The following is a 23319-nucleotide window of genomic DNA, read 5'->3' on the forward strand; positions in this document are numbered from 1 at the left end:
AGCTTAGGCACACGGTTAGTCCGTGAATTGCATTGTCATCAACACCAAAACACATAACGTGGGAAATGCCCTATCACCAACCCTTGTCGCTGCCGGTTGCATGACCACCACATCGAGCAATGCCTGGCGTTTCCTCATAGAATTCAACATGGCAATGGGTACCCACGACCCGCGAACCCGACGGGTAAAAACCCTATTAGGGTAACGGTTTGGGACAAACCAATACCCATGGGTTTATAAATGGGAACAAATTGTACCCATCGGGTAAGCCGGGTATGTGTACGGGGAGGCAATATCCATACCCGCGTACTTGCATACCCGCATACGAAAATACAACCGCTACCCTCGACCCAAAATCACCTCCGCTTACCCATGTGCATGAGTTTAAATGTGTTGATCTTGTTTTGTGAACTCATGATTTTGTCTTTGATTTTGTTGATCTTATTATAGTCTCCTTCATTTGATCATTTTAAAGTAGGGGTCACAGAAGTAACTTCAATAAAAGAAAATTATAGAAAATTATGTCCCTCTTGTTTGTCTTGTAATTGGAAAAAACAAGAAAGAACATATATGAATGTTTCTCTAAGAAGTTCACTTACATGCCTACTCATCCATGAATGTAATTCGACATTGTTTGGTGCCACCTAGTCCATGCTTAATGCTATCCACTTTTGTAAATTAGTACCATTTTTATTCCATCGCGCAACAAATCGTTATATGTATGTGATGAAATGCTAAAATGTGGTATATATGTGTTCAAATTTTGAAGTATATATGCTGAAATTTTGTGTATATATGCGGAAATGCTAAAAAAATACATGGTGAAGTATAAGTTGGGTAAGGTGACCGAGATGAGTATTTTTACCCATTGGTATTACCCGGGTATGGGAACAATTTGAAACCCGAGGTGCGGTACGAGTACGGGTTTGGGCGAAAACTATTGAGATAGTTAAGGGTTTGGGCGACCATTACCCGCACTCGAACCCGGCGGGTGCCATGTTGACATAGAATTGACGCCCGACTTGCTTGTAGGCTTGTAGCAGCCACTGTCGCCGCTCGTGTCAGCCTGTGTGGAGCAGAGGCTCACAACTCGGTGTCTTCTCCCTTGCAAGCACTGGTTGTCGCCCGTAGTAGTGGAGGCACGACCGCTTGCATCAGCCCCGAGCAAAACCGTGTGAGAAGGCGGCAGGGCTCCGGCTTGCAAAATAGCGCAACAGGCTTCCTGAGGGGGCGTGCAACACGGGAGGCATGAAGAGCGAATGAGAAGAGCTGGATTCATGGAGTTTGATGTCCGGATGAGATCCTGACTCATTTGTGGAGAAAGCAGAAGATGGGAGGAGAGCTTTGTTCGAGGAAGGAGGATGAAGAGAGGGGGCAAGAGTGTGTGTCGTGTGCGGTGTATACGACGAAACGTAATTGCTCCCAAGCCGACACGAACGAGGACTGCGCGTGGGCTAGAGAAGTTCGCCAACCGACGCGAGCGCGCAATCGGTTGGCCGATTGTAATCGCTTCCCATATTTTTTTTTCCATATTTTTTGAACACAGCACAGACGCAAGCGTTCATATATATACACTCATACATTCACCCTTACAAAGGCACACATGCACATTTCCGAGAGACTGAACCGGCATATCATTTTGAGATTTTACAAAGTCACCGTAGGCGCCTCATAGTCAATGAAAACGTCTCCTCCCTCTAAGGCCTCATTTGGTCGTTCGGTATCCCGGAGGGATCCCCGTCAGAACCCAGGGCTGGAAGCCCATGGGGCAAGTCAGCCCGTGGAAAGCTAGCGCATTCTTTGGTCGCTCACAACTCGGGGAATTTCTGGCCCGATCCCTGTCGTTTTCCAGGGAGAGCAATCCACGCCTCGACAGGTCGGAGAGAAAATCCGCGCATCCACTCCTCTCACGCGATGGAGGTCCACCTAGCAACCTGGGGCGTTGTCTCCTTGTCCCCAAACGACCAAATGGTATAGAAGAGATTAGGGAAATCTCCCTGCCGTGGAAGGAGATCTCATATGCCATGAAAATTCCCCCGGCTGGGGTTTGCTCCCCCGGTTTTGATTCGGCTGCTACCAAATTAGCCCTAAATGCACATCGCCGAAACTCCTGAAATAAATACGAGATAAATACAAGCACCGGGACTTGAACCTTGCTGAATTAAATATATCATTATCCTTTTAACCATCCGTTGTATTTTGTCCACATTCAACACATCGACATCGTACTAGCAGCTCCATTTGCATCGACAAAAGACCCTCACTTTGCATCGTTAATGTTTTCTTTGTTGGAAGCTCAAACTGGAACCCGACACGCTCCGGATCCGGCACTTTTTATCCGTAGGCGGAGGTGGGCCCATTTCCGTCCCTCGGTGGGCCCATTGCCCCCGTCGCCCACGGTTTCGCATCAGGGCCCATCCGTCAGTTTCTTCCTTCTCCTCCACTTCCACTCCCACCGTGGCTGCCTCCGCCGTCGCCTCCTCCTCCCTTCCCCAATGGTAGGCGCCAGACTGAGCCAGCTCTGACCGCCGCGCGGGGCCTTGATCCGGCGCCAGGCGGTCGGGAATCGCGCGGGTGCCCCGTTCAATTCGACGCGGACTCCAGCTGGGAGGTCGGAGCGGCGGAGATCCGGTCGCCGGACTTGCCTCCAATCCGCTGGTCGCCGTCGTTCCCGGAAGAAAAATCGAGGTTGGTTTAACATTCCTTGCGCGTTCGTCCCGTATGTGCTCGTGTTTTCCTTCCCGAGTCACTCTGTTCATGAGCGAGTGTGCGATTCTGTCTGATGCAAACATGCTACTGTTTCATAGGAGGTTCGTTCGCCGGCGCGTGCTGTGCGCGGTCTCGTGGATCTGCGGCTCGGCGACTTGTGACCGGGTCTTTGCCGGTGGAAAGGGGGCTGCTTTGGGCATCGTTGTTCCCGAGGTGTTTGTCCCCATAGGGGCGACCAGTTCAAGAGAGCGCCGGTTCATGATTCAGGCAATGGCGTCGCAATCGCAGGCAGGAGGCGGCGGTGGCGGCGGCTATGCTGGCCCGGGGCAGCGCGGGCAGGCGCAGGGCCTGGCGAGGCAAGGTTCCCTGTACAGCCTTACCCTCGATGAGGTGCAGAGCCAGCTGACAGAGCCTTTGCTTAGTATGAACCTCGACGAGCTGCTCAAGAGCGTGTTTCCGGACGGCGTGGATCCTGTCGGTGGCGTCGCTGGCCAGTCTGAGCCGGCCCCGGGCCTGCATCGCCAGGGGAGCATCACAATGCCTCCTGAGCTGAGCAAGAAGACGGTGGACGAGGTGTGGAAGGGCATCCAAGATTCGCCGAAGAGAAGTGGTGAGGAGGGTATTCGGCGGAGGCGGGAGAGGCAGCCGACCTTTGGGGAGATGACACTTGAGGATTTCCTGGTGAAAGCTGGAGTTGTCGCTGAAGGGCATTTGAAGGATCCAATTGACTTGCCAGCTAACATGGGTGCGGTTGGGAGCAGTGTAACGGCCGCTGCGCCCAGTTTGAACCCCGGAGCGCATTGGTTACAGCAGTACCTGGAGCCCCAGCATCCAAGCATGGCAGGCCCTTTCATGGCAAGTCATTTGGGTCCTCAGCCATTGTCTGTTGCTACAGGTGCTATCATGGAACCAATTTACCCGGATGGCCAGATTACGTCACCAATGCTCGATGCACTTTCTGATCCTCAGACACCTAGGCGCAAGCGTGGTGCATCAGATGGTGTAACTGATAAAGTTGTAGAAAGAAGGCAGAAGAGAATGATAAAAAACAGGGAATCAGCTGCACGCTCCAGAGCGAGGAAGCAGGTCTACAGCTATTGTCCTGTCTATCCTGTTTTCCTACGCATTGGCTATGTCCTGTTATAATGTTATGATCGCAGCATCAAAGCTTTGTGAAAAGTTATTGTTGAATGTATTGATTTAGGTATTTATGTTACAATTTTTAGTCTCAAATAGTCAAATTGCAAGAATATCATTAGGTACTCCCTTACGTTTTTTTACTTCGCATATAAGATTTGTTTGAAGTCAAACTACATAAACTTTGAGCAAATTTATATTAAAAATATCAACATCTACAACACTAAAGTTATACAATATGAAAATTAATTTTATGATGCCTCTAATGATATTGATTTTGTATTGCGAATGTTGATATTTTTTTCCTATAAAGTTGGTCAAACTTTATAAAGTTTGACTTCAGACAAAACTTATATGCAGAGTAAAAGAAATGACTGTGCCACTGGAGTAGCCTATTGACTTATTCTCATTCCATGTCATTCTACTCTATTAATAAAGAAATAGCAATAACCTAGTGCATTCTACTTGGCAGGCTTACACTAATGAGCTTGAAAACAAGGTGTCTCGTCTAGAAGAGGAGAACGAGAGGTTGAAGAAGCAGAAGGTACTTTGTCTTCTGTTACTGTAACACTCTTACTTTTCGCCCCTTCTTTTTGGTGGAGGATATTTAACTACAGCATTCCACTATGCATTGTAGTGAACCCAGGTTATTGTAACAATGTTTTTATTCAGGTAGTAAGCTATTTTGTTTCACACTAGTCAATCGTTCAACTTCTTTCTACTTGGGCTCAATAATATCATGTGTAATAAGTGCACTATACTGATGTAATCATGTTAGTTGATTCCATAGTACCACCACCCACACATCTCATTTAGTATGCTTTGCAGACCTGTATCTATATTGTCACTGCTGAATCCCATATGTTCATTGCTACTTTTTTTGTCCAGTATTGTTGAGAAAACTATTTTAGTTACCATGCTGACAGACACGTGCAGTGATCTCATTGTTTGTTTTTGACGTTCAAATATCTATTGGAGGCTATGTAACGAAAGTGGAATCTCAAAGTTATTTTTCTTGCTTACAGAGCTAACTAAGTTTTGGCATTGACTTGAAGATTGTGCCACACTTTCTTTACAGGGCCAAACATACCATAATGTATATAAACTAACTGAATGGGGCTAGTTTTTGGTAGCTTGAACTTAGTAATTTTTGGAAATATAAGCAGCTGGTCATTCGAATTTAGAGGAAACTCTTATGAAGTTCTTGAGCATCTTATTTAATTGAATATACCCTACTGAATGTATTGACCGGTGTACTTAGGCTAAGTATGTCAATGTTTTGCATGGTGAAGTTGATATGCGCATGGCTACAGCAATTTTAATGATATGGAAGCAGAAAAACTGCTATTTAATGACTTGTAGTTGACTAGTGGGGTTTGTCTATATAGATATATTGTTGAAAGCACATATGTTGTACTCTATTGTTTCGGTTGCTTCTTAATAGTAGTTCTTATTAGTTAACAATGCGGGTGAGATTTCAGCAGTGCCTGCTATTCCTAATAAGCAGTTTGTACGAAGAACTGCAGCATTGATTCATAGAACTTTATTGCTCTTCTCTGCAGCGTAGCAATTCATTAAGATGCTTGGCGCCCTTACGGCATATGCTTTGGTTGGTCAAAACTGAGTTGCTGCTGAGAATTGAATATATGGATAGGTTATCTTGAATCAATGAATCATGTCCCTATACTTGGCGAGTAAGAGGTGTAATAGAATTGCTTCCCTGTTCACAATTGCACAGTAGCTCTCCATACAATCTAAAAATGAAAACCCAGTTCTTTATACAATTACAATCCCGGAGTTACCCAACAGATTGCAGTCCTTTATGAAAGTAAAATAAACACATATCATGAACATTGACAGGAAACACACTTAACAAACAGATCACCACTGGAAATGAATACGTTAGACTTTGTACTCACTCAATCGTACATGCGTGAAGCAACAGAGCACCGGGTAAAAGAAAACCACAGAGAGCATATGTGCTTGTGTTTTCTGTATTTTGAGTGCAATTCCATTTGGTCCTTGCAATGGGTGCCTGCCATTTATCTGTTAAGACCACATCACCCAAAGATGATGCTGGTGATATTAATCATATCTAGCAATATTTGTAGTCCTATTCTTTCTTAGCCTAACACTATGATACTGAGATTTCATCGGTCGTTACTTTGTGGCTGTAAATATTTTTTTGTCAGCATGATGTAATTGATTCTTGTTCTTCAATTCAGCAAACAATATCCCCACACTTCATTTGGATGCTAAGTACGTAGCTTATATTATATTATATTCATCTCATGTCTGACGCCTTCCATTTCACAATAATTTCAGGAGTTGGACATGATGATAACCTCCGCGCCTCCCCCAGAACCCAAGTATCAACTCCGGAGAACAAGTTCTGCCCCTGTTTGACGTCGATAGTAGCCTGAGGGGCAGTTGGTAGCTTGTCCCAGCCCGGTGGTTCAGAGTTTGTAGATGAGTAGCAGCCCTTAGCATGTCCCAGCCCGGTGGTTCAGAGTTTGTCAATGTGTGTAAATCTGCCAGGTTATGTTTTAATTTTATCAGAGCTCCTTTGTACTCCCTCCGTTCCAAAATAGATGACTCAACTTTATACTAACTTTAGTACAAAGTTGGGTCATCTATTTTGGAACAGAGGGAGTACATGGTAAGTTATGTCTGTCTCTATCTCATCATATGGTGGTCATGTATGTGGCCATGCCCAAAGAAAGTGTCTTTTCGTTGCTGCTTCTGCCAGACAGAGCGTATGTCCGCCGATACCTCTGTTTTTGCTGAGATCCGGGTGAGAATTTGACAGCCGAGTCGTGAAATCAGCATGAAGTTTTGATCATCATTAGAACTGCGAAGGCGCTCTGATCACAGCAGTTCACAAAGAAAATGCATCATTAGAACTCTGAAGGCGCTGATCACAGCAGTTCACAAAGAAAATTCTTTGAGAAGTTGAAGTAAACAAAACATGCATGAAAACGCTTGTGCGCAATTCTGGTTTGCTCCTGCAATAATGCGGAAAATCCGCAACCGATTCCAAGTCATTTAAAATTCCATATCCGCAATCAATTCAAATGGAACAATGCCTGAATGCAAAAGTCGAATGATCCCAACCATGTAACGAATCAGATCAACTTTGAAGACACATCTAACTAAATGATACACCTACAATACTTTCTAACGACACAGTCAAACATATTGGACCACTATCAACACCGCCTTTGCACCCCCAATACATAAAACATCTCCCATTAGTATCACCAGAGTCTTTTCCCCCTATGATGCAGAGAACGTCTTCCAGAAGTATCACCAAAGCCTCCTCCCGCCGATACGCCTTGCGAGCTGTATGTCCTTTTGCACTGTAGCAGCAAAAAAAGTCAGGTTAACAGGAACATGCTAGTAAATACATCTTCATATATAGTTCCATTTATTCAGGAGCATCCGTTTTATTTGTTAGAATAGCAACAGCCATGATGATGATGATTCTCAACAGTTTCCAAGTTTTATAAGGAAACAAAAAATGTAACCTACAAATAAAATTCTGATTTTATATAATGTTTATCCTTCAGATAAGAAATAAATAGGTAATCAACCCTGAATAAATAGGTAATCAACCCTGAATTTCCTGCTATAGTAACCCGGTTTGACATCTTCGTTTTTTTTAATGAATTGTTTGACATGTTTGTTCGTTGACAACAGATACGAGGAGCTGCAGAGATATAACAATTGTGGATCCTATCATTAATCGTTAGAATTCTTGAACCTTGAAACAACATCAAAACTAGATATCACATCAAATGAAAGCAAAGGTGATCCTGTAATTGAAACTCTTTCATAACTGGCATGTTTCCTTCTGCATAATATTGTAAATGGAAGGAAGTTTTCATTCAGTGAGAACTTACTGACGGTAACACGCTTTGCATGGATGGCACAGTGATTTGCCCTTTCAAATACGTCGACGAGGTGATACTCTGCAGCCTGCAGAGGGAAAGGAAAAGGGAATTATGCGTCAATTCAAAGCAAATACACAGGCCAGTGACTAAAAGTACTAACTCATTTCTTAGGCCACACTGAGTATAGTCAACTTTATGTTATTTTTGCTCGTTGTGCAGAAGAAGGCATTTCTGGCAAGAGGCGACTAAAGTAAGTCTATTGTGCAAACAACAATCTCGTATAAATGCACAATAAACTTGACTGGTTCTAAAGTACTTTTTGTTGTTGTACTGGAAACAGAGATAATCATTTGGGGGTTGGGACACATAAGCATGTAGTGGATATAGACATAATCATTTGGCGTTCGGACACATAACCATAACATGCAATTTTCTGGATCACAATATCCTCATCCTGAATCAAAATTGAACGTCACTACCACTTGCTCACCTCTCAGTTACACCCTAAATTCCATAAGACATATGGCATCTAACCAATAGTTCAGTTTTGAGTGTGTGGGCAGGATCATGTATTCATGTTGCAAGACTGTATATCTTGACCAAACAACCAGATTTGCACAAACACACAGAAAAGACAATTGATACCATTTTGCTCGTAATCACGTTTCAGTTTTGGGTTACCAGCCACCAAAACAATACCATGCTGCTAAATAAATATATCAAACTGAATTAATACCAGAGCATTCAGACACTATGATACATGCATCTACCCCACAGTTCATGGTTTTCAGATCTTGAATTCATCTGCATTGTAGTACTCTAATCAAACCATCAGATCTAATAGTACATGCCAGGTTTGAGCACTGACCTCTTGAATTGCAACGAGCGCTTGGGGAGTCCAGCGGCTGATTTCAGGACAGAAGAAGTCGGTGACCTCCTTGATCTACAAATTTGTCAGGAACAAAAGATTCCAATTTACACTCCGCACTCCAGATCGTTGGTAGAGAGAGCGAGAGGATATGACAGAGGTACCCACCAGACGAACAAATGGTGCAAACGGGATGAGAAAGTCGACCGATTTCTGGTACTTCCTGATCTCCCGCAGTGCCACCGTGCCTGGCCTGAACCGGTGTGGCTTCCTCTGCTTGGGTTGCCCAGTTGCCCCTGCTCCCACAAGAATAGATACGAGTCAGTCACAGACGAAATTAACAACTACCCGGAAGAGCGCAACCCCCAAACTGAGAACTTTGTGTCACATCCATCATCTTGCTACTGTACAAGATAAACTAAAATCTGGACCGATGAAGCGAAGAAAACTGCCGATCCCCTCCCCTCTGAGGGCAAAGGACAATACTGGGAAATGCATAAACATTGCTCCAGAGAAATGCCCGGAACAAGGAAGGGGAAAGAAAAACGCAAGTCCCCATCCATCATCTTGCTACTGTAGAAGATAAACTAAAATCTGGAGCAAGGAAGCGAAGAAATTGCCGGTGCAGCCCTCCCTAAGGGCCAAAGAACCGCAACTGCTCCTGGTAGCATTCCCGAGAAATGTGCGCAACAACGAAGGGGGGAGAAGATACAAGTCCCCGCCCCAAACAAGACGGAAATAGCCCTAAACACGCGGCGGAAAACCGAAAAGCACAAAGAAGGGCGCACCTTCAGCCGCCCCTGGGGCCGCCGCCCGCCCGGCTCGCCTCTGCATTCCGTCGAACAGGAGACGAGCAAGTCAGACCAAAAACAGAAAACAAGACGAAACAAAAGGAAGTGACCCAGGAAGGCCCGCGCACCGGAGTCGCCGACGTGCCCGCGCCATCTGCAAAGGGAGAGGAAGAACACATTAGCATCACGCGTGGGGCGTCCATCTCTCGCGACGAGGCGACGGCGTTCGCTCGAGATGGGGGGGAGGAAGGAAGGAGGGGCGGGCTCACCTGTCTCCTGCCGCCGCGGCGTCCCGGCCGAGGGGCGCGTCCCGAGCTGCTTCTTGGGCAGCGCCTTGGTCTTCCTGACGGCCGGGTGCTTGGTGCGGGCCATCGCGTCGGGGCGCGCTGTCGACGGCGGCGGGTCGGCGCGGAGGAGGAGGAGGAGGGAGGAGTTTCTTTTTTTTCGCGTTTGTTTGTTTTACTGCGGCGCGTGGGCTTCCCGTGGAGAGAAAAGCGGGTGGTGGTGGGGTGGGGTGCGGGAGGAGCGGTTACTACTACTACTACTAGCGCGAGGCGAGTCGAACGTTGGGCGCGTGGGGCCCGGGCGACAGTGGGGGTGGGTGGGGGGGGGGGGGAGCGGTTCCCGGAGACACGCGATGCAACTTGCCACATTTCGTCCCGACTCGTCTAGTGACCGTTGGAATAGTGCCTCGCGTTCCACACAAGTTTCACACATGTCGAAAACGAAGGAACTTTTCCCTAAAAAAAGAAAACGAATGAACTTTTCTAAAAAAAATATTTGTACTCCCTCCGTCCCATAATATAAGAACGTTTTCGATACAAGTATATCGTCGAACCTTACCTATATTCCCTACATTTGTCTATCTATTTTAATTTTATTTCCTCGCTACCCTGCCTATTGTTTACTTACCAAATAAATTTTGCTTTTTTCTTTTGGTAAGTCAATAAGTGTTACCAAATAAGATATATATTTTACGTAACCACATTAATATGGGCCGGTAATCACATGCTAATCTACTAGAATATTTATATACCCATGAAATTATAGTTACTCGTATAAACGATGCTGGAGTAGTCATCCTTGCTTGCGCGCGCCTTGCGCCGATGCCCCTAGCATCCTGCATGCGCTCGATCGGGCCCGGGCGTTCCTCATCGAGCCGGCACCCTCGGGGTCCATGACACGTGGCCCTGGGGCTCGCGCCCCTCGACTTGCGTGTACCGTTTCATTCGCTTGTCTGACGGCGTATGATGTTTGCTCCACCGGGTAAAAGCGGTTGCCGTGCAGGGAGCATGCCCAGTTGTGCGTGCGCGTGTCGGATGGCTCGTGTGTCTTTCTTGGATCCCACCCGACTGGTTCTTCGGGTCGACGTGTTGGGAGACGTTGCGGAGACGGCGTCTTGATGTGGTTGGATAAGGTGGGTTCATTCCTTTTGGCTCGTGCCCGGCTAGTCCTATTCGGCCAGTGTCTGCGTGGAGTTGTGTTCGCTCTGTCTTGTTCGTTTTATCCGGCCGTTGTCCGCATGGAGTTTTGCCTGTTCCATCTGGCTGGTCGTATCTGGCTGGTGTCTACATGAAATTGTGTTCGTTCCTACTCCCTCCGTTCTCAAATATTTGTCTTTCTAGGCATTTCAAATGGACACAACATACGGATGTATGTAGACTTATTTTAAAGTGTAGGTTCACTCATTTTGCTTCGTATGTAGTCACTTGTTAAAATCTCTAGAAAGACAAATATTTAGAAACGGAGGGAGTATTTCTTTGGGGTAGACTATTTGTATGCTTTGGGGGTGTTTCGCTGGGTAACGTGCTTGCTGGCTGTCGGTGTTTGAACTGTGTGGCTCCTTCCTTGTGTACCCACTCGTTGCCCGGCGGTGTTCCCCTGTTGGTGCTAGTGGCTTGGGTTGGCGGTGAGGGCGGGAGCCTATGACGCTCGCTCTATGGTAAAAGCATGTGCTCGCCTTGTCCCGTGGCCTTTTGATACCGAAGCACTCAAGTGCTACCTCAATAACCTCATGTGGTTTCGTCCCATTGCTCGTACTCACCTGAACTTGCATGCATTGACATATTGTGTGAACCGATCGCATGGCCAATACAACAAGCTCATCAGAGACGGTTGACGGACAGAGTCGATGCCGATTGTCCGCTTTGTGGTAAGTTTTCCATTATCTATATGTACAAGCATAACTTGAGCAGAAAATGTTTTAGATTGTTGTTTTCATAGCAATCCGAGCTCTAAAAGCATGTCAACGATGCTGGCGACGTACCGAGGCACCCTCCAGGTGAAGAGTCCTACAACACCCTTAACGCTTTTGTTGAGGTATGACATGGTATAAATTTATTTCCATACTTGTTTTTCAATGTTCATGTCTTCTAACTTGATGATTTGTCAATTTTACAATCTACAAAGTCTTGTGCACATGGGGTAGGCGCTCTTCTAGGCCATCGCTTCATCGATAACATCGTGCCTACCCCCGTCGAGGTCCTCGTTAAGAGATGCACAAGGCTCTCTTGAGGACTCCAGAGATGGCGAGGACGACGAGGATGAGGGGCACACGCATGATGAGATCGACACATCATAGATCCCCGGTGCACCTCAACCTATTTAGTTGCGTGACTTCAACCTAAAGCCGAGGAAGCCGCGGGATGATAAGTATACTCTGTATGCATATGCGAGGAATGTGTTGGAAATATGCCCTAGAGGCAATAATAAAATGGTTATTATTGTATTTCCTTGTTCATGATATTTTCTATTGTTCATGCTATAATTGTATTAACTGGAAACCGTAATATATGTGTGAATACATAGACCACAACATGTCCCTAGTTAGCATCTAGTTGACTAGCTCGTTGATCAATAGATGGTTATGATTTTCTGACCATGGACATTGGATGTCATTGATAACGGGATCACATCATTAGGAGAATGATGTGATGGACAAGATCCAATCCTAAGCATAGCACAAGATCGTGTAGTTGTTTGCTAAAGCTTTTCTAATGTCAAGTATCATTTCCTTAGACCATGAGATTGTGCAACTCCCGGATACTGTAGGAATGCTTTAGGTGTACCAAACGTCACAACGTAACTGGGTGGCTATAAAGGTACACTACAGATATCTCCGAAAGTGTATGTTGGGTTGGCACGAATCGAGACTAGGATTTGTCACTCCGTATGACGGAGAGGTATCTCTGGGCCCACTCGGTAATGCATCATCATAATGAGCTCAATGTGACAAAGTAGTTGGTCACGGGATCATGCATTACGGAACGAGTAAAGTGACTTGCCAGTAACGAAATTGAACGAGGTATTGGGATACCGACGATCAAATCTCGGGCAAGTAACGTACCGATTGACAAAGGGAATTGTATACGGGATTGCTTGAATCCCCGACATCGTGGTTCATCCGATGAGATCATCGTGGAACATGTGGGAGCCAACATGGGTATCCAGATCCCGCTGTTGGTTATTGGCCGGAGAGTTGTCTCGGTCATGTCTGCATGATTCCCGAACCCGTAGGGTCTACACACTTAAGGTTCGATGACGCTAGGGTTATAAGGGAAGTTTGTATGTGGTTACCGAATGTTGTTCGGAGTCCCGGATGAGATCCTGGATGTCACGAGGAGTTCCGGAATGGTCCAGAGGTAAAGAATAATATATAGGAAGTGAGGTGTTGGCCACCGGAAGTATTTCGGGCGTCACCGGTAATGTACCGGGACCACCGGAAGGGTTCCGGGGGTCCACCGGGAGGGGCCACCATCCCCGGAGGCTTGCATGGGCCGCCCCTGGGTGGGCTGGTGCGCCTCCCACCAAGGCCCAAGGCACAACTAGGAGGGGAGAGGGGAAACCCTGGGCACAGATGGGCCTAAAGGCCCACCCTAGGGCGCGCCCCCCTCTCTCCCCCTCTTGGCCGCCCCCTCCAAGTGCCATCTAGGGCTGCCGCACCCCTAGGGTGGGAACCCTAGATGGGGGCGCAGCCACCTCCCCTCCTCCTATATATGGTGGGGTTTTTGGGGATGCCAAAGATACGAGTCTCTCTCTCTCTCTCTCTCTTGGCGCAGCCCTACCTCTCCACATCCTCATTCCTCGTAGTGCTTGGCGAAGCCCTGCTGGAAACCATGTTGCTCCACCACCACCACGTCGTCGTGCTGCTGATGGAGTTGTCTTCCCCAACCTCGCCCTCCTCCTTGCTGGATCAAGGCACGAGAGACGTCACCGGGCTGCACGTGTGTTGAACACGGAAGCGCCGTTGTTCGGTGCTTAGATCGGAATCAACCGCGATCGGAATCGCTGCGTGTACGACTCCTCCAACCGCGTTCTTGTAACGCTTCCGCATCGCGATCTTCAAGGGTATGAAGATACACTCCCCTCTCTCTTGTTGCTAGAATCTCCATAGATTGATCTTGGTGATGCGTAGAAAATTTTGAATTTCTGCTACGTTCCCCAACAGTGGCATCATGAGCTAGGTCTATTGCGTAGATTCTATGCACGAGTAGAACACAAGTAGTTGTGGGCGTTGGTTTGTTCAATTTGCTTACCGTTACTAGTCCTATCTTGTTTCGGCGGTATTGTGGGATGAAGCGGCCCGGACCGACCTTACACGTACGCTTACGTGAGACAGGTTCCACCGACTGACATGCACTTGTTGCATAAAGGTGGCTAGCGGGTGGTAGTTTCTCCCACTTTAGTCGGATCGGATTCAATGAAAAGGGTCCTTATAAAGGGTAAATAGCAATTGGCATATCACCGTTGTGGCTTTTGTGTAGGTAAGAAACGTTCTTGCTAGAAACCCATAGCAGCCACGTAAAACATGCAACAACAATTAGAGGACGTCTAACTTGTTTTTGCAGGGTATGCTATGTGATGTGATATGGCCAAAAGAATGTGATGAATTATATACATGTGATGTATGATATTGGTCATGTTCTTGTAATAGGAATCACGACTTGCATGCCGATGAGTATGACAACCGGCAGGAGCCATAGGAGTTGTCTTAATTTATTGTATGACCTGCGTGTCATTGAAAACACCATGTAATTACTTTACTTTATTGCTAATCGTTAGCCATAGTAGTAGAAGTAATAGTTGGCGAGACAACTTCATGAAGACACGATGATGGAGATCATGGTGTCATGCCGGTAACGAAGGTGATCATGCCGCGCCTCAAAGATGAAGATCAAAGGCGCGAGATGATATTGGCCATATCATGTCACTCTATGATTTGCATGTGATGTTTGTCATGTCTACATCTTATTTGCTTAGAACGATGGTAGCATAAATAAGATGATCCCTCATTAAAATTTCAAGAAAGTGTTCCCCCTAACTGTGCACCGTTGCGAAAGTTCATTGTTTCGAAGCACCACGTGATGATCGGGTGTGATAGATTCTAACGTTCACATACAACAGGTGTAAGCCAGATTTACACACGCAAAACACTTAGGTTGACTTGATGAGCCTAGCATGTACAGACATAGCCTCGGAACACAAGAGACCGAAAGGTCGAACATGAGTCGTATAGTAGATACGATCAACATGAAGATGTTCATCGATGATGACTAGTCCGTCTCACGTGATGATCGGACATGACCTAGTTGACTCGGATCATGTATCACTTAGATGACTAGAGGGATGTCTATCTAAGTGGGAGTTCATTAAATAACCAGATGAACTTAATTATCATGAACATAGTCAAAAGGTCTTTGCAAATATGTCATAGCTTACGCTTTAGTTCTACTGTTTAAGATATGTTCCTAGAGAAAATTTTAGTTGAAAGTTGATAGTAGCAATTATGCGGACTGGGTTCGTAAACTAAGGATTATCCTCATTGCTGCGCAGAAGGCTTATGTCCTTAATGCACCACTCGGTGTGCTGAACCTCGAGCATCGTCTGTGGATGTTGCGAACATCTGACATACACGTTTTGATGACTACGTGATAGTTCAGTGCGTAATGTTAAATGGTTTAGAATTGAGGCACCGAAGACATTTTGAAATGTCGCAGAACATATGAGATGTTCCAAGAGCTGAAATTGGGATTTCAGGCTCGTGCCCACGTCAAGAGGTGTGAGACCTCTGACAAGTTTCTTAAGCCTGCAAACTAAGGGATAAAAGCTCAATCGTTGAGCATGTGCTTGTTGGGGAACGTTGCAGAAAATAAAATTTTCCTATGGTTTCACCAAGATCCATCTATGAGTTCATCTAAGCAACGAGTGAAAGGGGAGATGCATCTACATACCACTTTGTAGATCGCGAGCGGAAGCGTTCAAAAAACGGGGTTGAAGTAGTCGTTCTCGTCGTGATCCTATCACCGGAGATCCTAGCGCCGAACGGACGGCACCTCCGCGTTCAACACACGTACGGTCAGCGTGACGTCTCCTCCGTCTTGATCCAGCAAGGTGGAAGGAGAGGTTGATGATGATCCAGCAGCACGACGGTGTGGTGGTGGATGCAGCAGAACTCCGGCAGGGCTTCGCCAAGCTGCTGCGGGAGGAGGACGAGGTGTAGCAGGGGAGGGAGGCGCCAAGACTTGGGTGCGGCTGCCCTCCCCCTGCCCTCCTTTATATAGGCCCCCAGGGGGGGGCGCCGGCCCTGGGAGATCAATCTCCCAAGGGGGGCGGCGGCCAAGGGGGGTGGAGTGCCCCCCAAGGCAAGTGGTGCGCCCCCCCCCCACCTAGGGTTTCCAACCCTAGGCGCAGGGGGGCCCAAGGGGGGGCGCACCAGCCCACTAGGGGCTGGTTCCCCTCCCACTTCAGCCCACGGGGCCCTCCGGGATAGGTGTCCCCACCCGGTGGACCCTCGGGACCCTTCCGGTGGTCCCGGTACAATACCGGGTGACCCCGAAACTTTCCCGATGGCCGAAACAACACTTCCTATATAGTTTTCTTTACCTCCGGACCATTCCGGAACTCCTCGTGACGTCCGGGATCTCATCCGGGACTCCGAACAACATTCGGTTTGCTGCATACTCATATTCATACAACCCTAGCGTCACCGAACCTTAAGTGTGTAGACCCTACGGGTTCGGGAGACATGCAGACATGACCGAGACGGCTCTCCGGTCAATAACCAACAGCGGGATCTGGATACCCATGTTGGCTCCCACATACTCCTCGATGATCTCATCGGATGAACCACGATGTCGAGGGTTCAAGCAACCCCGTATACTATTCCCTTTGTCAGACGGTATGTTACTTGCCCGAGACTCGATCGTCGGTATCCCAATACCTCGTTCAGTCTCGTTACCGGCAAGTCACTTTACTCGTACCGTAATGCATGATCCCGTGACCAGACACTTGGTCACTTTGAGCTCATTATGATGATGCACTACCGAGTGGGCCCAGTGATACCTCTCCGTAACACGGAGTGACAAATCCCAGTCTCGATCCGTGTCAACCCAACAGACACTTTCGGAGATACCTGTAGTGCACCTTTATAGTCACCCAGTTACGTTGTGACGTTTGGTACACCCAAAGCACTCCTACGGTATCCGGGAGTTACACGATCTCATGGTCTAAGGAAGAGATACTTGACATTGGAAAAGCTCTAGCAAAACGAACTACACGATCTTGTGCTATGCTTAGGAATGGGTCTTGTCCATCACATCATTCTCCTAATGATGTGATCCCGTTGTCAACGACATCTAATGTCCATAGTCAGGAAACCATGACTATCTGTTGACCAACGAGCTAGTCAACTAGAGGCTTACTAGGGACGTATTGTGGTCTATGTATTCACACGTGTATTACGATTTCCGGATAATACAATTATAGCATGAATAAAAGACAATTATCATGAACAAGGAAATATAATAATAATCCTTTTATTATTGCCTCTAGGGCATATTTCCAACAGTCTCCCACTTGCACTAGAGTCAATAATCTAGTTACATTGTGATGAATCGAACACCCATAGAGTTCTGGTGTTGATCATGTTTTGCTCGCGAGAGAGGTTTAGTCAACGGATCTGCGACATTCAGATCCGTATGTACTTTGCAAATATCTATGTCTCCATCTTGAACATTTTCACGGATGGAGTTGAAGCGACGCTTGATGTGCCTGGTCTTCTTGTGAAACCTGGGCTCCTTGGCAAGGGCAATAGCTCCAGTGTTGTCACAGAAGAGTTTGATCGGCCCCGACGCATTGGGTATGACTCCTAGGTCGGTGATGAACTCCTTCACCCAAATTGCTTCATGCGCTGCCTCCGAGGCTGCCATGTACTCCGCTTCACATGTAGATCCCGCCACGACGCTCTGCTTGCAGCTGCACCAGCTTACTGCTCCACCATTCAACATATACACGTATCCGGTTTGTGACTTAGAGTCATCCAGATCTGTGTCGAAGCTAGCGTCGACGTAACCCTTTACGACGAGCTCTTCGTCACCTCCATAAACGAGAAACATGTCCTTTGTCCTTTTCAGGTACTTCAGGATATTCTTGACCGCTGTCCAGTGTTCCTTGCCGGGATTACTTTGGTACCTTCCTACCAAACTTACGGCAAGGTTTACATCAGGTCTGGTACACAGCATGGCATACATAATAGATCCTATGGCTGAGGCATAGGGGATGACGCTCATCTCTTCTTTATCTTTTGCCGTGGTCGGGCATTGAGCCGAGCTCAATCTCACACCTTGCAGTACAGGCAAGAACCCTTTCTTGGACTGATCCATTTTGAACTTCTTCAAAATCTTATCAAGGTATGTGCTTTGTGAAAGACCTATGAGGCGTCTCGATCTATCCCTATAGATCTTGATGCCTAATATGTAAGCAGCTTCTCCAAGGTCCTTCATTGAAAAACACTTATTCAAGTAGGCCTTAATGCTGTCCAAGAATTCTATATCATTTCCCATCAAAAGTATGTCATCTACATATAATATGAGAAATGCTACAGAGCTCCCACTCACTTTCTTGTAAACGCAGGCTTCTCCATAAGTCTGCATAAACCCAAACGCTTTGATCATCTCATCAAAGCGAATGTTCCAACTCCGAGATGCTTGCACCAGCCCATAAATGGATCGCTGGAGCTTGCACACTTTGTTAGCATTCTTAGGATCGACAAAACCCTCCGGCTGCATCATATACAGTTCTTCCTTAAGATGCCCGTTAAGGAATGCCGTTTTGACGTCCATCTGCCATATCTCATAATCATAGTATGCGGCAATTGCTAACATGATTCGGACGGACTTAAGCTTCGCTACTGGAGAGAAAGTCTCATCGTAGTCAATCCCTTGAACTTGCCGATAACCCTTAGCGACAAGTCGAGCTTTATAGATGGTTACATTACCATCCGCGTCCGTCTTCTTCTTAAAGATCCATTTGTTTTCTATCGCTCGCCGATCATCGGGCAAGTCAGTCAAAGTCCATACTTTGTTTTCATACATGGATTCTATCTCGGATTGCATGGCCTCAAGCCATTTGTTGGAATCTGGGCCCGCCATCGCTTCTTCATAGTTCGAAGGTTCACCGTTGTCTAACAACATGATTTCCAGGACAGGGTTGCCATACCACTCTGGTGTGGAACGTGTCCTTGTGGACCTACGAAGTTCAGTAGCAACTTGATCAGAAGTACCTTGATCATCATCATTAATTTCCTCTCCAGTCGGTGTAGGCACCACAGGAACATTTTTCTGAGCTGCACTACTTTCCGGTTCAAGAGGTAGTACTTCATCGAGTTCTACTTTCCTCCCACTTACTCCTTTCGAGAGAAACTCTTTTTCCAGAAAGGATCCGTTCTTGGCAACAAAGATCTTGCCCTCGGATCTTAAGTAGAAGGTATACCCAATGGTTTCCTTAGGGTATCCTATGAAGACGCATTTTTCCGACTTGGGTTCGAGCTTTTCAGGTTGAAGTTTCTTGACATAAGCATCGCATCCCCAAACTTTTAGAAACGACAGCTTAGGTTTCTTCCCAAACCATAATTCATACGGTGTCGTCTCAACGGATTTAGACGGTGCCCTATTTAAAGTGAATGTAGCTGTCTCTAGAGCGTATCCCCAAAATGATAGCGGTAAATCGGTAAGAGACATCATAGATCGCACCATATCCAATAGAGTGCGATTACGACGTTCGGACACACCGTTACGCTGAGGTGTTCCAGGCGGCGTGAGTTGTGAAACGATTCCACATTTTCTTAAGTGTGTACCAAATTCGTGACTTAAATATTCTCCTCCACGATCCGATCGTAAGAATTTTATCTTTCGGTCACGTTGATTCTCTACTTCATTCTGAAATTCCTTGAACTTTTCAAAGGTCTCAGACTTGTGTTTCATCAAGTAGACATACCCATATCTACTCAAGTCATCAGTGAGAGTGAGAACATAACGATATCCTCCGCGAGCCTCAACGCTCATTGGACCACACACATCAGTATGTATGATTTCCAATAAGTTGGTTGCTCGCTCCATTGTTCCGGAGAACGGAGTCTTGGTCATTTTGCCCATGAGGCATGGTTCGCATGTGTCAAATGATTCATAATCGAGAGACTCTAAAAGTCCATCAGCATGGAGCTTCTTCATGCGCTTGACACCAATGTGACCAAGGCGGCAGTGCCACAAGTATGTGGGACTATCGTTATCAACTTTACATCTTTTGGTATTCACGCTATGAATATGTGTAACATTATGTTCGAGATTCATTAAGAATAAACCATTGACCATCGGGGCATGACCATAAAACATATCTCTCATATAAATAGAACAACCATTATTCTCGGATTTAAATGAGTAGCCATCTCGTATCAAACGAGATCCAGATACAATGTTCATGCTCAAACTTGGCACTAAATAACAATTATTGAGGTTTAAAACTAATCCCGTAGGTAAATGTAGAGGTAGCGTGCCGACGGCGATCACATCGACCTTGGAACCATTCCCGACGCGCATCGTCACCTCGTCCTTCGCCAGTCTCCGCTTATTCCGCAGCTCCTGCTGTGAGTTACAAATGTGAGCAACGGCACCGGTATCAAATACCCAGGAGTTACTACGAGTACTGGTAAGGTACACATCAATTACATGTATATCAAATATACCTTTAGTGTTGCCGGCCTTCTTGTCCGCTAAGTATTTGGGGCAGTTCCGCTTCCAGTGACCCTTCCCCTTGCAATAAAAGCACTCAGTCTCAGGCTTGGGTCCATTCTTTGACTTCTTCCCGGCAACTGGCTTACCGGGCGCGGCAACATCTTTGCCGTCCTTCTTGAAGTTCTTCTTACCCTTGCCCTTCTTGAACTTAGTGGTCTTATTGACCATCAACACTTGATGTTCTTTCTTGATTTCAACCTCTGCTGACTTCAGCATTGAGAATACTTCAGGAATGGTCTTCACCATCCCCTGCATATTGTAGTTCAACACAAAGCTCTTGTAGCTCGGTGGGAGCGACTGAAGGATTCTGTCAATGACCGCCTCGTCCGGGAGGTTGATCTCCAACTGGGACAGGCGGTTGTGCAACCCAGACATTTTGAGTATGTGCTCACTGACAGAACTGTTTTCCTCCATCTTACAACTATAGAACTTGTCGGAGACTTCATATCTCTCGACCCGGGCATGAGCTTGGAAAACCATTTTCAGCTCCTCGAACATCTCATATGCTCCGTGCTTCTCAAAACGCTTTTGGAGCCCCGGTTCTAAGCTGTAAAGCATGCCGCACTGAACGAGGGAGTAATCATCAGCACGTGATTGCCAAGTGTTCATAACGTCTTGGTTCTCTGGGATGGGTGCTTCACCTAGCGGTGCATCTAGGACATAATCTTTCTTGGCTGCTATGAGGATGATCCTCAGGTTCCGGACCCAGTCCGAATAGTTGCTGCCATCATCTTTCAGCTTGGTTTTCTCTAGGAACGCGTTGAAGTTCATGTTGACATGAGCGTTGGCCATTTGATCTACAAGACATATTTTGCAAAAGTTTTAGACTAAGTTCATGATAATTAAGTTCATCTAATCAAATTATTTAATGAACTCCCACTCAGATTAGACATCCCTCTAGTCATCTAAGTGTTACACGATCCGAGTCGACTAGGCCGTGTCCGATCATCACGTGAGACGGACTAGTCATCATCGGTGAACATCTCCATGTTGATCGTATCTTCCATACGACTCATGTTCGACCTTTCGGTCTCTGTGTTCCGAGGCCATGTCTGTACATGCTAGGCTCGTCAAGTTAACCCTAAGTGTTCTGCATGTGTAAATCTGTCTTACACCCGTTGTATGTGAACGTAAGGATCTATCACACCCGATCATCACGTGGTGCTTCGAAACGACGAACTTTAGCAACGGTGCACAGTTAGGGGGAACACTTTCTTGAAATTATTATAAGGGATCATCTTATTTACTACCACCGTTCTAAGTAAACAAGATGCATAAACATAATAAACATCACATGCAATTATATAGTAGTGACATGATATGGCCAATATCATATAGCTCCTTCGATCTCCATCTTCGGGGCTCCATGATCATCTTCGTCACCGGCATGACACCATGATCTCCATCATTGTGTCTTCATGAAGTTGTCACGCCAAGACTACTTCTACTTCTATGGCTAACGCGTTTAGCAATAAAGTAAAGTAATTTACATGGCGTTCTTCAATGACACGCAGGTCATACAAAAATAAAGACAACTCCTATGGCTCCTGCCGGTTGTCATACTCATCGACATGCAAGTCGTGATTCCTATTACAAGAACATGATCTCATACATCACAATATATCATTCATCATTCATCACAACTTCTGGCCATATCACATCACATGACAATTGCTGCAAAAACAAGTTAGACGTCCTCTAATTGTTGTTGCATCTTTTACGTGGCTGCAATTGGGTTCTAGCAAGAACGTTGTCTTACCTACGAATAACCACAACGTGATTTTGTCAACTTCTATTTACCCTTCATAAGGACCCTTTTCATCTAATCCGCTCCAACTAAAGTAGGAGAGACAGACACCCGCTAGCCACCTTATGCAACTAGTGCATGTCAGTCGGTGGAACCTGTCTCACGTAAGCGTACGTGTAAGGTCGGTCCGGGCCGCTTCATCCCACAATACCGCTGAAGCAAGAAAAAGACTAGTAGCGGCAAGCAAGTTGACAAGATCTACGCCCACAACAAAATTGTGTTCTACTCGTGCAATAGAGAACTACGCATAGACCTAGCTCATGATGCCACTTTTGGGGAACGTTGCAGAAAATAAAATTTTCCTACGGTTTCACCAAGATCCATCTATGAGTTCATCTAAGCAACGAGTGAAAGGGGAGATGCATCTACATACCACTTTGTAGATCGCGAGCGGAAGCGTTCAAAAGAACGGGGTTGAAGTAGTCGTTCTCGTCGTGATCCTATCACCGGAGATCCTAGCACCGAATGGACGGCACCTCCGTGTTCAACACACGTACGGTCAGCATGACGTATCCTCTGTCTTGATCCAGCAAGGGGGAAGGAGAGGTTGATGATGATCCAGCAGCGCAACGGTGTGGTGGTGGATGCAGCAGAACTCCGGCAGGGCTTCGCCAAGCTGCTGCAGGAGGAGGACGAGGTGTAGCAGGGGGAGGGAGGCACCAAGACTTGGGTGCGGCTGCCCTCCCCCCTTTCCTCCTTTATATAGGCCCCCAGGGGGGGCGCCGGCCCTGGGAGATCAATCTCCCAAGGGGGGGCGGCGGCCAAGGGGGGTGGAGTGCCCCCAAGGCAAGTGGTGCGCCCCCACCTAGGGTTTCCAACCCTAGGCGCAGGGGGGCCCAAGGGGGGGCGTACCAGCCCACTAGGGGCTGGTTCCCCTCCCACTTCAGCCCACGGGGCCCTCCGGGATAGGTGGCCCCACCCGGTGGACCCCCGGGACCCTTTCGGTGGTCCCGGTACAATATCGGGTGACCCCGAAACTTTCCCGATGGCCGAAACAGCACTTCCTATATAGTTTTCTTTACCTCAGGACCATTCTGGAACTCCTCGT

General features: G+C 46.8%; 2 protein-coding genes across 2 annotated transcripts; one reads left to right on the plus strand and one right to left on the minus strand.

Moving 5' to 3' along the window:
• Positions 1 to 2383: 2383 nt before the first annotated feature.
• On the plus strand, positions 2384 to 6418 carry LOC123137505 (ABSCISIC ACID-INSENSITIVE 5-like protein 2). Its single transcript, XM_044557295.1, has 4 exons — positions 2384 to 2688; positions 2808 to 3795; positions 4319 to 4390; positions 6172 to 6418. Exons 2-4 carry the CDS (start codon positions 2968 to 2970, stop codon positions 6250 to 6252), a joined length of 981 nt encoding a protein of 326 aa, XP_044413230.1. The 5' UTR covers positions 2384 to 2688; positions 2808 to 2967; the 3' UTR covers positions 6253 to 6418.
• Positions 6419 to 6815: 397 nt separating this feature from the next.
• On the minus strand, positions 6816 to 9924 carry LOC123137515 (histone H3). Its single transcript, XM_044557304.1, has 7 exons — positions 9668 to 9924; positions 9527 to 9552; positions 9396 to 9435; positions 8776 to 8903; positions 8608 to 8682; positions 7749 to 7824; positions 6816 to 7205 (listed from the first exon to the last, which is right to left on the minus strand). The coding sequence occupies exons 1-7, from the start codon at positions 9768 to 9770 to the stop codon at positions 7153 to 7155; spliced, it is 501 nt and encodes a 166-aa protein (XP_044413239.1). The 5' UTR covers positions 9771 to 9924; the 3' UTR covers positions 6816 to 7152.
• Between the last annotated feature and the right edge of the window lie 13395 nt (positions 9925 to 23319).

Source organism: Triticum aestivum, chromosome 1B, assembly GCF_018294505.1.
Source record: "Triticum aestivum cultivar Chinese Spring chromosome 1B, IWGSC CS RefSeq v2.1, whole genome shotgun sequence".
Lineage (NCBI taxonomy): Eukaryota > Viridiplantae > Streptophyta > Magnoliopsida > Poales > Poaceae > Triticum > Triticum aestivum.